The sequence below is a fragment of the Nerophis ophidion genome, linkage group LG01, assembly GCF_033978795.1.
Source record: "Nerophis ophidion isolate RoL-2023_Sa linkage group LG01, RoL_Noph_v1.0, whole genome shotgun sequence".
In the NCBI taxonomy this organism is placed as follows: Eukaryota; Metazoa; Chordata; class Actinopteri; order Syngnathiformes; family Syngnathidae; genus Nerophis; species Nerophis ophidion.
The window spans coordinates 2268743-2282099 of record NC_084611.1 but is presented as its reverse complement, the minus strand read 5'-3'; the positions used below and the strand labels follow the sequence as shown (position 1 = coordinate 2282099).

At 43.0% G+C, this 13357-nt stretch overlaps 1 protein-coding gene across 2 annotated transcripts; it reads right to left on the bottom strand.

The window, feature by feature from the left end:
* On the bottom strand, positions 1–9754 carry tti2 (TELO2 interacting protein 2). 2 transcript variants are annotated; one of them, XM_061893615.1, is made up of 10 exons: positions 9623–9754; positions 6888–7358; positions 6604–6794; positions 4225–4282; positions 4021–4149; positions 3782–3874; positions 2545–2732; positions 2331–2474; positions 2089–2242; positions 1–173 (listed from the first exon to the last, which is right to left on the bottom strand). In XM_061893615.1, exons 2-10 carry the CDS (start codon positions 7350–7352, stop codon positions 93–95), a joined length of 1503 nt encoding a protein of 500 aa, XP_061749599.1. In that variant the 5' UTR covers positions 7353–7358; positions 9623–9754; the 3' UTR covers positions 1–92. The 2 variants fall into 2 exon arrangements, with proteins under 2 accessions (XP_061749599.1, XP_061749600.1); XM_061893616.1 differs by lacking the exon at positions 2089–2242 and having other exon boundaries at positions 1–167.
* Between the last annotated feature and the right edge of the window lie 3603 nt (positions 9755–13357).

Here is a 13357-nt window from a genome sequence, read left to right as displayed (position 1 = left end):
TGAGAGTTTTGAATTTTATTTTGAAAATCTCCGACTGGACTCACTACCCTGACAACCAACAGCAGCATCAACCAATCACATCGCCCCGAGTGTCACCTCTCTGTTGTCATGGTCACTGTTGCTAGGCAGCTAAGCACCTCTGGGCTGCAACAGCTACTGTCCACCTGCTGCAGGTGACACACACACACACACACACATTAGTGTTGTGCACACAAAAACACTTTTTTGTTGTACACACATGCACACACAAACAAGGGTTTTCCACACACACATGCACAACACACACAAAAACACGAGTGTTGTACACACACGGGTTCAGAACACACACTCACATTTTAGGGTTGTGCACAAACACACACACACGTGAACAACACACTCAAAAACACGTCTTAGAGTTGTGCACACACACACGCAAAACATGTAAGTTTTGTACACACACACACACACTTGTGAAAAATACATTCATGTGCACAAGACACTTAGTGTTTGTCTTTAGTACACTAATGTGTATATTTTAGGCCATATTTTATTTTTGAAAAAAATATATATATATTTTTTTGTCTTTGGTATGAAAATTATTATTTAACATACGTTTTTTTTTTTTGTGTTATGAAATTCTATTATTGGATCATGTTGTACTGCATTTTAATCTTTTGTTTTGTGATTGTGTGATGTTTTTTGCCTGGACCCACAAAGAATAGTCTCCACTGTGGTGTAGACTATTGGGGATTCTTAATAAACTAAACTAAACATAACACAATGTTGCATACTCACACACACAAAAACACACTTTAGTGTTGTCCCCACACACACTTGTGCAAAACACACACACACACGTGCACAATACACACAATGTTGCATGCGCACACACGTGCACACACAAAATCACACTTTAGTGTTGTCCTCACACACACACACGTGCACAAGACAGACAAAGTTGCATGCGCGCACACACACAAAAACACTTTAGTGTTGTCCTCACACACACATGCACAATACACACAATGTTGCATGGACACACGTGCACACACAAAAACACTTTAGTGTTGTCCACACACACCTGTGCATGACGCACACACATGCACAATACACACAATGTTGCATGGACACACACGTGCACACACAAAAACACTTTAGTGTTGTCCACACACACTTGTGCATAACACACACAAACGTGCACAATACACACAATGTTGCATGGACACACACGTGCACACACAAAAACACTTTAGTGTTGTCCACACACACCTGTGCATGACACACACACATGCACAATACACACAATGTTGCGTGGACACACACACGTGCACACACAAAAACACAATTTAGTGTTGTCCTCACACACACACACGTGCACAAGACACAATGTTGCACGCTCGCACACACGTGCACACACAAAAACACTTTAGTGTTGTCCACACACACTTGTGCAAAACACACACACACATGCACAATACACATAATGTTGCATGGACACACACACGTGCACAAAACACAGAATGTTGCATGCGCGTACACACAAAAACACACTTTAGTGTTGTCCACACACACACACCTGTGCAAAACACACACACACACACGTGCACAAGACACAGAATGTTGCATGCGCGCACACACAAAAACACACTTTAGTGTTGTCCACACACACACACACACACACCTTTGCAAAACACACACACGTGCACAAGACACAGAATGTTGCATGCGCGCACACACAAAAACACACTTTAGTGTTGTCCACACACACACCTGTGCAAAACACACACACACTACACACAATGTTGCATGGACACACACATGTGCACAAGACACAGAATGTTGCATGCGCGCACACACAAAAACACACTTTAGTGTTGTCCACACACACACACCTGTGCAAAACACATGTGCACAAGACACAGAAAGTTGCATGCGCACACACACAAAAACACACTTTAGTGTTGTCCACACACACACACCTGTGCAAAACACACACACACATGTGCACAAGACACAGAATGTTGCATGCGCACACACACAAAAACACACTTTAGTGTTGTCCACACACACCTGTACAAAACGCACACACACACACACACACACCTGCAGGTCAAAGGGTGCGATGGCGTGGAGCAGCGCGATGCAGCGAGTGGCGGCGGCGGTCAGCTGACGTGAGACGGCGTGCTGCAGGTGTGTGTCACATGACGTGTCCACCAGCAGACGCAGCAAACATGGCAGCAACACTTTGACCCGACATGCAAAGCTGCAACGTCAGCAGGGGGCACACCTTTATCCAACATCACCTCCGCTGCACACCTGAGGGGGCGTGGCCTAAGATGGTGCATACCTACCGTGGCCATGCTGCTGTCATGACGATGTGCAGGCCCTCCAGAACCTTCAGTCGACACGTCTCGTCAGGCGGGTCGCTCACCTCCAGGTAGCCAACACACACACGGTCCAGCCTGCGCAGGTGTCGACACGAGGCCACGCCCATCCTACACACACACACACACACACACAGTCCTTCATGTGTTTTGAGGGAGTCCTGTAAAAGGAGCTACCTACCTGTCCAGGTAAGCAGGAAGCATGGAGGCGTAGACACGTCGCAGCGCCACCTTATGCTCCGCCTCCATGCGGGTGAGGAGCAGGCGCAGCACGTCGTCATGGCGACCTGGCGTCCTGCGGGAGGTGCTGGGGGCAGAGGGGGGCTTCTCCAAGACCAGGAGCAGGTCCAGCAGACAGGCCAGAGCCACCTACACACACACACACACACACTGTTGTGTGTTCCCTGGATGATGTGTGTGTGTGTGTGTTACCTGCATGATGTGTGTGTGTGTTACCTGCATGATGTGTGTGTGTGTGTGTTACCTAGATGATGTGTGTGTGTGTGTGTGTGTTACCTGGATGATGTGTGTGTGTGTGTGTGTTACCTGCATGATGTGTGTGTGTGTTACCTGCATGATGTGTGTGTGTGTGTGTTACCTAGATGATGTGTGTGTGTGTGTGTGTGTGTGTGTTACCTGGATGATGTGTGTGTGTGTGTGTGTGTCACCTGGATGATGTGTGTGTGTGTGTGTGTTACCTGCATGATGTGTGTGTGCGTGTGTGTTACCTAGATGATGTGTGTGTGTGTTACCTGGATGATGTGTGTGTGTGTGTGTGTTACCTGGATGATGTGTGTGTGTGTTACCTGGATGATGTGTGTGTGTGTGTGTGTGTTACCTGGATGATGTGTGTGTGTGTGTGTGTTACCTGGATGATGTGTGTGTGTGTTACCTGGATGATGTGTGTGTGTGTGTGTTACCTGGATGATGTGTGTGTGTGTGTGTGTGTTACCTGGATGATGTGTGTGTGTGTGTGTGTGTGTGTGTGTGTGTGTGTGTGTGTGTGTGTGTGTTACCTGGATGATGTGTGTGTGTGTGTGTGTGTTACATGGATGATGTGTGTGTGTGTGTGTGTGTTACCTGGATGATGTGTGTGTGTGTGTGTGTTACCTGGATGATGTGTGTGTGTGTGTGTGTGTGTTACCTGGATGATGTGTGTGTGTGTGTGTGTGTGTGTTACCTGGATGATGTGTGTGTGTGTGTGTGTGTTACCTGGATGATGTGTGTGTGTGTGTGTGTGTATGTGTGTGTGTGTGTGTGTGTGTGTTACCTGGATGATGTGTGTGTGTGTGTGTGTGTTACCTGGATGATGTGTGTGTGTGTGTGTGTGTTACCTGGATGATGTGTGTGTGTGTGTGTGTGTGTGTTACCTGGATGATGTGTGTGTGTGTTACCTGGATGATGTGTGTGTGTGTTACCTGGATGACATCAGCCTCAGAGGTGTAAAGATGTTTCATTAAAGCTTCATAGATGACATCACCTCTGTTGTACTGACGCAGCTCACTTGCAGGCTGCACACACACACACACACACACACACACACACACACACACATTTAGTATCTTCATCCACACGTGTGTGTGTGTGTGTGTGTGTGTGTGTGTGTGTGTGTGTGTGTGTGTGTGTGTGTGTGTGTGTGTGTGTGTGTGTGTGTCACCGTGTGTAGCACAATGTGGTGCAGACAGCGGACTCCCAGCATGCAGTTGTGCAGGTGGTAGTGGTCACTGAGGAGGAGGGCCGGCGGGAGCATGCGAGGCAGGTGAGGGGCGAGGGCGGGGCGTGTCACCTGAGAGAGAGAGAGAGAGAGCACGTCAAGTCCCGCCCCCAATTAGGACATGACTGGGGTCAAAGGTTACGGGACCTGGAGGAGCGTCCAGGCGAAGACCCACTTAGTCGCTTCACAACGCTGCCATGATGACCTGAAACACAACCATGCCACTTAGCAACATGCTAACACTTTCAGCTCCTTTTACATGACTCCCTCAAACACGACTTAGCAACATGCTAACACTTTCAGCTCCTTTTACATGACTCCCTCAAGCACGACTTAGCAACATGCTAACACTTTCAGCTCCTTTTACATGACTCCCTCAAGCACGACTTAGCAACATGCTAACACTTTCAGCTCCTTTTACATGACTCCCTCAAACACGACTTAGCAACATGCTAACACTTTCAGCTCCTTTTACATGACTCCCTCAAGCACGACTTAGCAACATGCTAACACTTTCAGCTCCTTTTACATGACTCCCTCAAGCACGACTTAGCAACATGCTAACACTTTCAGCTCCTTTTACATGACTCCCTCAAACACGACTTAGCAACATGCTAACACTTTCAGCTCCTTTTACATGACTCCCTCAAACACAACTTAGCAACATGCTAACACTTTCAGCTCCTTTTACATGACTCCCTCAAGCACGACTTAGCAACATGCTAACACTTTCAGCTCCTTTTACATGACTCCCTCAAGCACGACTTAGCAACATGCTAACACTTTCAGCTCCTTTTACATGACTCCCTCAAACACGACTTAGCAACATGCTAACACTTTCAGCTCCTTTTACATGACTCCCTCAAACACAACTTAGCAACATGCTAACACTTTCAGCTCCTTTTACATGACTCACTCAAACACAACTTAGCAACATGCTAACACTTTCAGCTCCTTTTACATGACTCCCTCAAACACAACTTAGCAACATGCTAACACTTTCAGCTCCTTTTACATGACTCCCTCAAACACAACTTAGCAACATGCTAACACTTTCAGCTCCTTTTACATGACTCCCTCAAACACAACTTAGCAACATGCTAACACTTTCAGCTCCTTTTACATGACTCCCTCAAACGCAACTTAGCAACATGCTAACACTTTCAGCTCCTTTTACATGACTCCCTCAAACACAACTTAGCAACATGCTAACACTTTTCAGCTCCTTTTACATGACTCCCTCAAACACGACTTAGCAACATGCTAACACTTTCAGTTCCTTTTACATGACTCCCTCAAACACAACTTAGCAACATGCTAACACTTTTCAGCTCCTTTTACATGACTCCCTCAAACACAACTTAGCAACATGCTAACACTTTTCAGCTCCTTTTACATGACTCCCTCAAACACGACTTAGCAACATGCTAACACTTTCAGTTCCTTTTACATGACTCCCTCAAACACAACTTAGCAACATGCTAACACTTTTCAGCTCCTTTCACATGACTCCCTCAAACACAACTTAGCAACATGCTAACACTTTCAGCTCCTTTTACACGACTCCTTCAAACACGACTTAGCAACATGCTAACACTTTTCACCTCCTTTTACATGACTCCCTCAAACACGACTTAGCAACATGCTAACACTTTCAGCTCCTTTTACATGACTCCCTCAAACACAACTTAGCAACATGCTATCACTTTCAGCTCCTTTTACATGACTCCCTCAAACACAACATAGCAACATGCTAACACTTTCAGCTCCTTTTACATGACTCCCTCAAGCATGACTTAGCAACATGCTAACACTTTCAGCTCCTTTTACATGACTCCCTCAAACACAACGTAGCAACATGCTAACACTTTCAGCTCCTTTTACATGACTCCCTCAAACACAACTTAGCAACATGCTAACACTTTTCAGCTCCTTTTACATGACTCCCTCAAACACAACTTAGCAACATGCTAACACTTTTCAGCTCCTTTTACACGACTCCCTCAAGCACGACTTAGCAACATGCTAACACTTTCAGCTCCTTTTACATGACTCCCTCAAACACGACTTAGCAACATGCTAACACTTTCAGCTCCTTTTACATGACTCCCTCAAACACAACTTAGCAACATGCTAACACTTTCAGCTCCTTTTACATGACTCCCTCAAACACGACTTAGCAACATGCTAACACTTTCAGCTCCTTTTACATGACTCCCTCAAACACGACTTAGCAACATGCTAACACTTTCAGCTCCTTTTACATGACTCCCTCAAACACAACTTAGCAACATGCTAACACTTTCAGCTCCTTTTACATGACTCCCTCAAACACAACTTAGCAACATGCTAACACTTTCAGCTCCTTTTACATGACTCCCTCAAACACAACTTAGCAACATGCTAACACTTTCAGCTCCTTTTACAGTCTTCTAACCGGCTGCTTGAAACATGCTAGCATGCTAACATCAACATGTTTAAAGTACAAGTCGTATGACACGCAGGTGGCACATTGTGTCTCCTCACCTGGTCAGGTGAGGTTGCAGGAGGTCCAGAACTCCTCCCAGGATTCCACTCGTCGGCCCCGCCCCCTCCTTCCCAAGCTGCACGTCCCCCATGAGGAGGTGGGCGGAGTCTGTCCAGCATCCTGCTTTGAGCAACGCCCCCTGCAGGCTCTGTGCGGCCTTTCTGGAGGAGGAGCTGCTCCACGCCTTCTCCTACACACACACACACACACACACACACACACACACACACACACACACACATTTATATGATGGCAGCAACCAAGATGGCAGATAAATTCTCACCTGGAAGTGCGTGACAGCGAAGACGCACACGTGCGGCGCCACAGTGAGCAGCAGACCCTTCTCGGCCCCGCCCCCTGCCTCCAGTCTCCCAACCAGGGCTTGGAGAGCGGCACACACCTGGGCGGCGATGGCGGGAACGTGGCGATAGTCTTCGGGCGACAGCGTGCCGCCGACATCGTCGCACGGCGGCAGAGCGGCGCGGCCAATCAGAGCACAGACCGCCGAGCTGTACGCCGCCTCCAGCTGCGCCCGCGGTTCCTGGTCTGAGGCCGGGCCCAACAGCCACTGGCGGTCTGACGTCTGGAAGATCTGCGCCACGCCGGCCACGAGCGAGCTGGCGTCTGAGGTTTGATCGATCAGGCGCTGCTGCACCAGGCCCAAGAGCGACGTGATTGGTGGGAGAGAGGAGGATGGGCGGGGCTTCTCTCCCAGTCGGAGGTCGTCAAGTAAAGATGAAAGATCCATGTTGGACTAAAGGACAAAAGAGGTTCCAATTAAAGGCCTTCTGGATTGAGATGTTATTTAAACGGGGACAGCAGCTCCATTCTATGTGTCATACTTCATCATTTCACCATATTTTTGCTGAAAGGATTTAGTAGAGAACATCCACCATAAAGTTGGCAACCGGAAGTAGCAGACGATGTGCGCGTGACATCTTCGCTCAAATTAATGGGGAAATCGTCGCTTTCTCAGTCCGAATCGCTCTCGCTGCTGGTGGCCATGATTGTAAACAATGTTCAGATGTGAGGAGCTCCACAACCCGTGATGTCACGCACACATCGTCTGCTACTTCCGGTACAGGCAGGGCTTTTCTGTTAGCCACCAAAAGTTGCAAACTTTATCGTGGATGTTCTCTACTAAATCCTTTCAGCAAAATAATGTCAATATGGTGAAATGATGAAGTATGACACATAGAATGGAGCTGCTATCCCCGTTTAAATAAGAACATCTCATTTCAGTAGGCCTTTAAACTACACAACTGATGTTGTAGGAGCCACATAGAGGGCCATAGTTGAATTTATGTTTATTTTATTGTTTTTGAGTGATTCATGCGTGTATGTCAGTGTGCACCCTTTGCAGGTGGTGAAAAGTTCCCACGCAGGCCTATAAGGGGCAGGAGCGCGCTGGGCGCGTGATTGGCAGTCGGGCACCAGCATACCGTCTTTGACCTCACCTGTCTGTAAACCTCACCTGTCTGTAGACCTCACCTGTCAGTAGACCTCGGCTTCATATAAGCTACCATTTATTTTGTTTCCCGAGTATTCTGTTCCTTAATTATTGTAAATAAAACAATCTTCAATATCGCTGCTGGATCAGCTTGAATTAGTGGAGGGAAAGCGGGAAAAGGAAGAATACGTGACAAGGAAGGCTGTGTAAAAGGTGTGAGTCAGACAAGATGCCCGCGCCCCAAGTGGAACAAACATTTGAAACAAAGGGGTTATAGGAACAATCACTTTCAGTGTTTTATGCCACTACAGATGTGTACTTAAAAACATTCACACACAGACTTGTCAATATCGCTCCATCATGAGAGGATAAAAGAAGACTATTAGCAAGAATAAATGACAACAAAGAAGACTATTAGAGAATAAATGACAAAAAAGAAGACTATTACCAAGAATAAATGACAAAAAAGAAGACTATTGGAGAATAAATGACAAGAAGACTATTAGCAAGATTAAATGACAACAAAGAAGACTATTAGAGAATAAATGACAACAAAGAAGACTATTAGCAAGAATAAAAGACAACAAAGAAGACTATTAGCAACAATAAATGACAAAAAGAAGACTTTTAGCAAGAATAAATAACAAAAAAGAAGACTATTGGAGAAAAAATGACAAAAAAGAAGACTATTAGAGAATAAATGACAAAAAAGAAGACTATTAGAGAATAAATGACAAAAAAGAAGACTATTAGCAAGAATAAAAGACAAAAAAAAGACTATTAGAGAATATATGACAAAAAAGAAGACTATTAGCAAGAATAAAAGACAAAAAAGAAGACTATTAGAGAATAAATGACAAAAAAGAAGACCATTAGCAAGAATAAATGACAAAAAAGAAGACTATTGGAGAATAAACGACAGCAAAAAAGACTATTAGCAAGAATAAATGACAAAAAGAAGACTATTAGCAAGAATAAAAGACAAAAAAGAAGACTTAGAGAATAAATGACAAAAAAGAAGACTATTAGCAAGAATAAATGACAAAAAAGAAGACTATTGGAGAATAAATGACAACAAAGAAGACTATTAGCAAGAATAAAAGACAAAAAAGAAGACTATTAGCAAGAATAAATGACAACAAAGAAGACTATTAGAGAATAAATGACAATAAAGAAGACTATTAGCAAGAATAAATGACAACAAAGAAGACTATTAGAGAATAAATGACAACAAAGAAGACTATTAGCAAGAATAAAAGACAAAAAAGAAGACTATTAGAGAATAAATGACAAAAAAGAAGACTATTAGCAAGAATAAATGACAACAAAGAAGACTATTAGAGAATAAATGACAACAAAGAAGACTATTAGCAAGAATAAAAGACAAAAAAGAAGACTATTAGAGAATAAATGACAAAAAAGAAGACTATTAGCAAGAATAAATGACAAAAAAGAAGACTATTGGAGAATAAACGACAGCAAAAAAGACTATTAGCAAGAATAAATGACAAAAAGAAGACTATTAGCAAGAATAAAAGACAAAAAGAAGACTATTAGAGAATGTTTACCCGCAGATTTTGCCGTCAGGCCGCAGACACTTCCGTCATGGACGCCGTGCGTCTGTTGAATATGTCCGGTGTGAAACAAGAACAAGTGGCATTGCGAGTGCAACAATGTTTAAAAGGCAGAGTCTTCTCTTCAGTCACATATTTTATTGTTCATACAAACAGACAGTTCTTTATTTTATTATTATTTTGTTTATGGATAAACTGCAACATTTCAGAGCCTTCTTTAACCTCGAGAGCACGCCCACAACAGCGTGATGACGTCACACTTCTGGCAACGTCACATCCGCCTCTGCGTTAACACGACACACAAATAAAAGAGAACTATGCGCAATAAAAATAGAATATTTTTAACAAGGCGGCCAGCGTGGCGGACTTTCAGCTGCAATGAAGATGTTTTGGTTTCTGTTTCTCTTTCTTGCTGACCGGAACACAAACGGCGCTCTCGTTTTCTGACTCGTCCGTTCCCTATTCGGGTACACGGAAACAAGGTGTAGGAACCATATTACGTAAAGAAAATAAACTACTAAACATTTAAATAATATTAAGGCGTTCCAGTAATATAATAATAACCCTAAAATACTTGCAAATGATAATGAAAAAAACAAATTGAAGGCTACGGACAAATATTTCTTGAAAAGGGCTTCTTTCTTTTTTCTGGGCAACTTTTAGTGCGCATTACTGCCACCTTTTGGAAGTGTGGATGAAACATTTTATGTTCAACATCCTAAACATCCAGACTTGTTGTAAAATATTTTCCAAATACTCGTCTTCATTATGTTTATATTTCTTACAATAAATGTATGTAAATCAGGGGTGTCCAAACTTTTTCCACTGAGGGCCGCACACTGAATAATCAAAGCAAGCGGGGGCCTTTTATTTTAAAAAACAATACAATTTATGTATAAAAATAAACATTTAGGCCTCCACTCAGGTTTGATCCAGGGGACCCCAAAGAGTTTTGATAAAAATAAAATGTTAAAATTGTGTCATTATTCAGTATTATTATTGTTATTATTATTCAAGTTTTAAATCTCTAGATCAACATTAGTTCTATCTGTTAATATCCATCCATCCATCCATTTTCTACCACTTTCGGGATCGTGGGGGGCGCTGGCGCCTATCTCAGCTACAATCGGGCGGAAGGCAGGGTACACCCTGGACAAGTCGCCACCTCATCGCAGGGCCATATAACGTTATTAAAGACTTAAGTTCTATGCTCTTTTTGTCAAAGAAAACCATGTTTTTTAATTGAAAAAAAAAATACAAAATATGCAATATTTTCACTCAATATAATTTTTAAGAAGAATGTTTGATATTATATAATAATTGGAGCTGGAAAAAGATCAACAACTCATAACAACATTGATTTTGATTCACTATTATTTTTTGTGCAATGACACTTAAAAACAAAACACACTGATCCAAAAAGGGTCCTACTCATTAAAGTGTTCAAAAATATCAATCAATCAATCAATGTTTACTTATATAGCCCTAAATCACTAGTGTCTCAAAGGGCTGCACAAACCACCACGACATCCATAAAATAAATTATATATATATTTTATACTGTTTACTTTTAACACAATGGTCTCAAGATCAATTTCAGATCTATCCGTCAATTATAAGTTGTTGTTTTTGTTTATGTTTTTTGTTTGTTTTAGAACCTATGGCTCTAGAGCCAGATGTGGCTCTTCTGATGACTGCATCTGGCTCTCAGATAAATCTTAGCTGACATTGCTTAACACGATAATTATGAATAATTTGACTGATAATCACAGTGCTAAAAATAACGTGCAAAATATAAAACATTCTCATGCATTTAAATCCATCCATCCGTTTTCTACCACACCTGTTCAAGAAGTCGCATTAATGGTAAGAAGTATTTTATGTCACGATGGGGGGGTCGTTCTCCCAGGAAGCCAGACGGACTATACTCAGGACATGACATTTAGGTAAACACATGATTTAATTTAAACTAAAAAAAGATAGAAACAAAAATGTCTCACAGTGGAGGCACAACTTGGGCTAAAGAACAAAGCTAACACATAAACAGACTATGAACATAAATCAAACAAAACTTACTTGACATGGCATGAAGCACGAAACTATGGCAAGGCATGAAACAAGTCAGCACAGAGCAAGAAAAGATCACAATGACGCCAGGGTGGTATAATAATAAAGAATAATAATAACAATAAAACCTTAGAAATTCAAGAGTGTCCTCTGTCCGAAAGGGATATCAGTCCCTAAAAATACAAAGTGTGTTTATTAGTGTATTTGTTCATTAAAATACTAAGTTATGAATAAATTGTGAAAAATTACAACAGTTCTTATTATGTTTTGCGTAACCAAACATTGATATTTTCATACAGACAGGAAAAATGTAAGAATAAAGAGCAAAACATGGGAATTTAATGACAAAAGCTGAAATATAATATTTATGTAGTCAACTGTAACTTTTTTTGAAAAAAAAAACAAACATCAAAATGGCCCCGCATACTTTGATTTTTCAAAGTGGGCAAAGTTAGGACACCCCTGATGTAAAGTGGCGTCAATAAGTTAGGACACCCCTGACGTAAAGTGGCGTCAATAAGTTAGGACACCCCTGACGTAAAGTGGCGTCAATAAGTTAGGACACCCCTGACGTAAAGTGGCGTCAATACGTTAGGACACCCCTGACGTAAAGTGGCGTCAATAAGTTAGGACACCCCTGACGTAAAGTGGCGTCAATAAGTTAGGACACCCCTGATGTAAAGTGGCGTCAATAAGTTAGGACACCCCTGACGTAAAGTGGCGTCAATAAGTTAGGACACCCCTGACGTAAAGTGGCGTCAATAAGTTAGGACACCCCTGACGTAAAGTGGCGTCAATAAGTTAGGACACCCCCGATGTAAAGTGGCGTCAATAAGTTAGGACACCCCTGACGTAAAGTGGCGTCAATAAGTTAGGACACCCCTGACGTAAAGTGGCGTCAATAAGTTAGGACACCCCCGATGTAAAGTGGCGTCAATAAGTTAGCACACCCCTGACGCAAAGTGGTGTCAATAAGTTAGGACACCCCCGATGTAAAGTGGCGTCAATAAGTTAGGACACCCCTGATGTAAAGTGGCGTCAATAAGTTAGGACACCCCTGATGTAAAGTGGCGTCAATAAGTTAGGACACCCCTGATATAAAGTGACGTCAATAAGTTAGGACACCCCTGATGTAAAGTGGCGTCAATAAGTTAGCACACCCCTGATATAAAGTGGCGTCAATAAGTTAGCACACCCCTGACGCAAAGTGGTGTCAATAAGTTAGGACACCCCCGATGTAAAGTGGCGTCAATAAGTTAGAACACCCCTGATATAAAGTGACGTCAATAAGTTAGGACACCCCTGATGCAAAGTGGCGTCAATAAGTTAGGACACCCCTGACGTAAAGTGGCGTCAATAAGTTAGGACATCCCCGACGTAAAGTGGCGTCAATAAGTTAGGACACCCCTGACGTAAAGTGGCGCCAATAAGTTAGGACACCCCTGACGTAAAGTGGCGTCAATAAGTTAGGACACCCCTGACGTAAAGTGGCGCCAATAAGTTAGGACACCCCTGACGTAAAGTGGCGTCAATAAGTTAGGACCCCCCTGACGTAAAGTGGCGTCAATAAGTTAGGACACCCCTGATGTAAAGTGGCGTCAATAAGTTAGGACACCCCCGATGTAAAGTGGCGTCAATAAGTTAGGACACCCCTGACGTAAA

What these genes read in the sequence shown, in the direction of transcription:
- tti2 (XM_061893615.1), bottom strand. Translation starts at nt 7,352, where the DNA reads ATGGATCTTTCATCTTTACTTGACGACCTCCGACTGGGAGAGAAGCCC. An exon ending in CTTCCTGCTTACCTGGACAG is followed by an intron (nt 2,475 to 2,544) that starts GTAGGTAGCTCC and finishes GTGTGTGTGTAG; the next exon opens with GATGGGCGTGGCCTCGTGTC. An exon ending in ACGCCATCGCACCCTTTGAC is followed by an intron (nt 174 to 2,088) that starts CTGCAGGTGTGT and finishes TGTGTGTGTCAC; the next exon opens with CTGCAGCAGGTGGACAGTAG.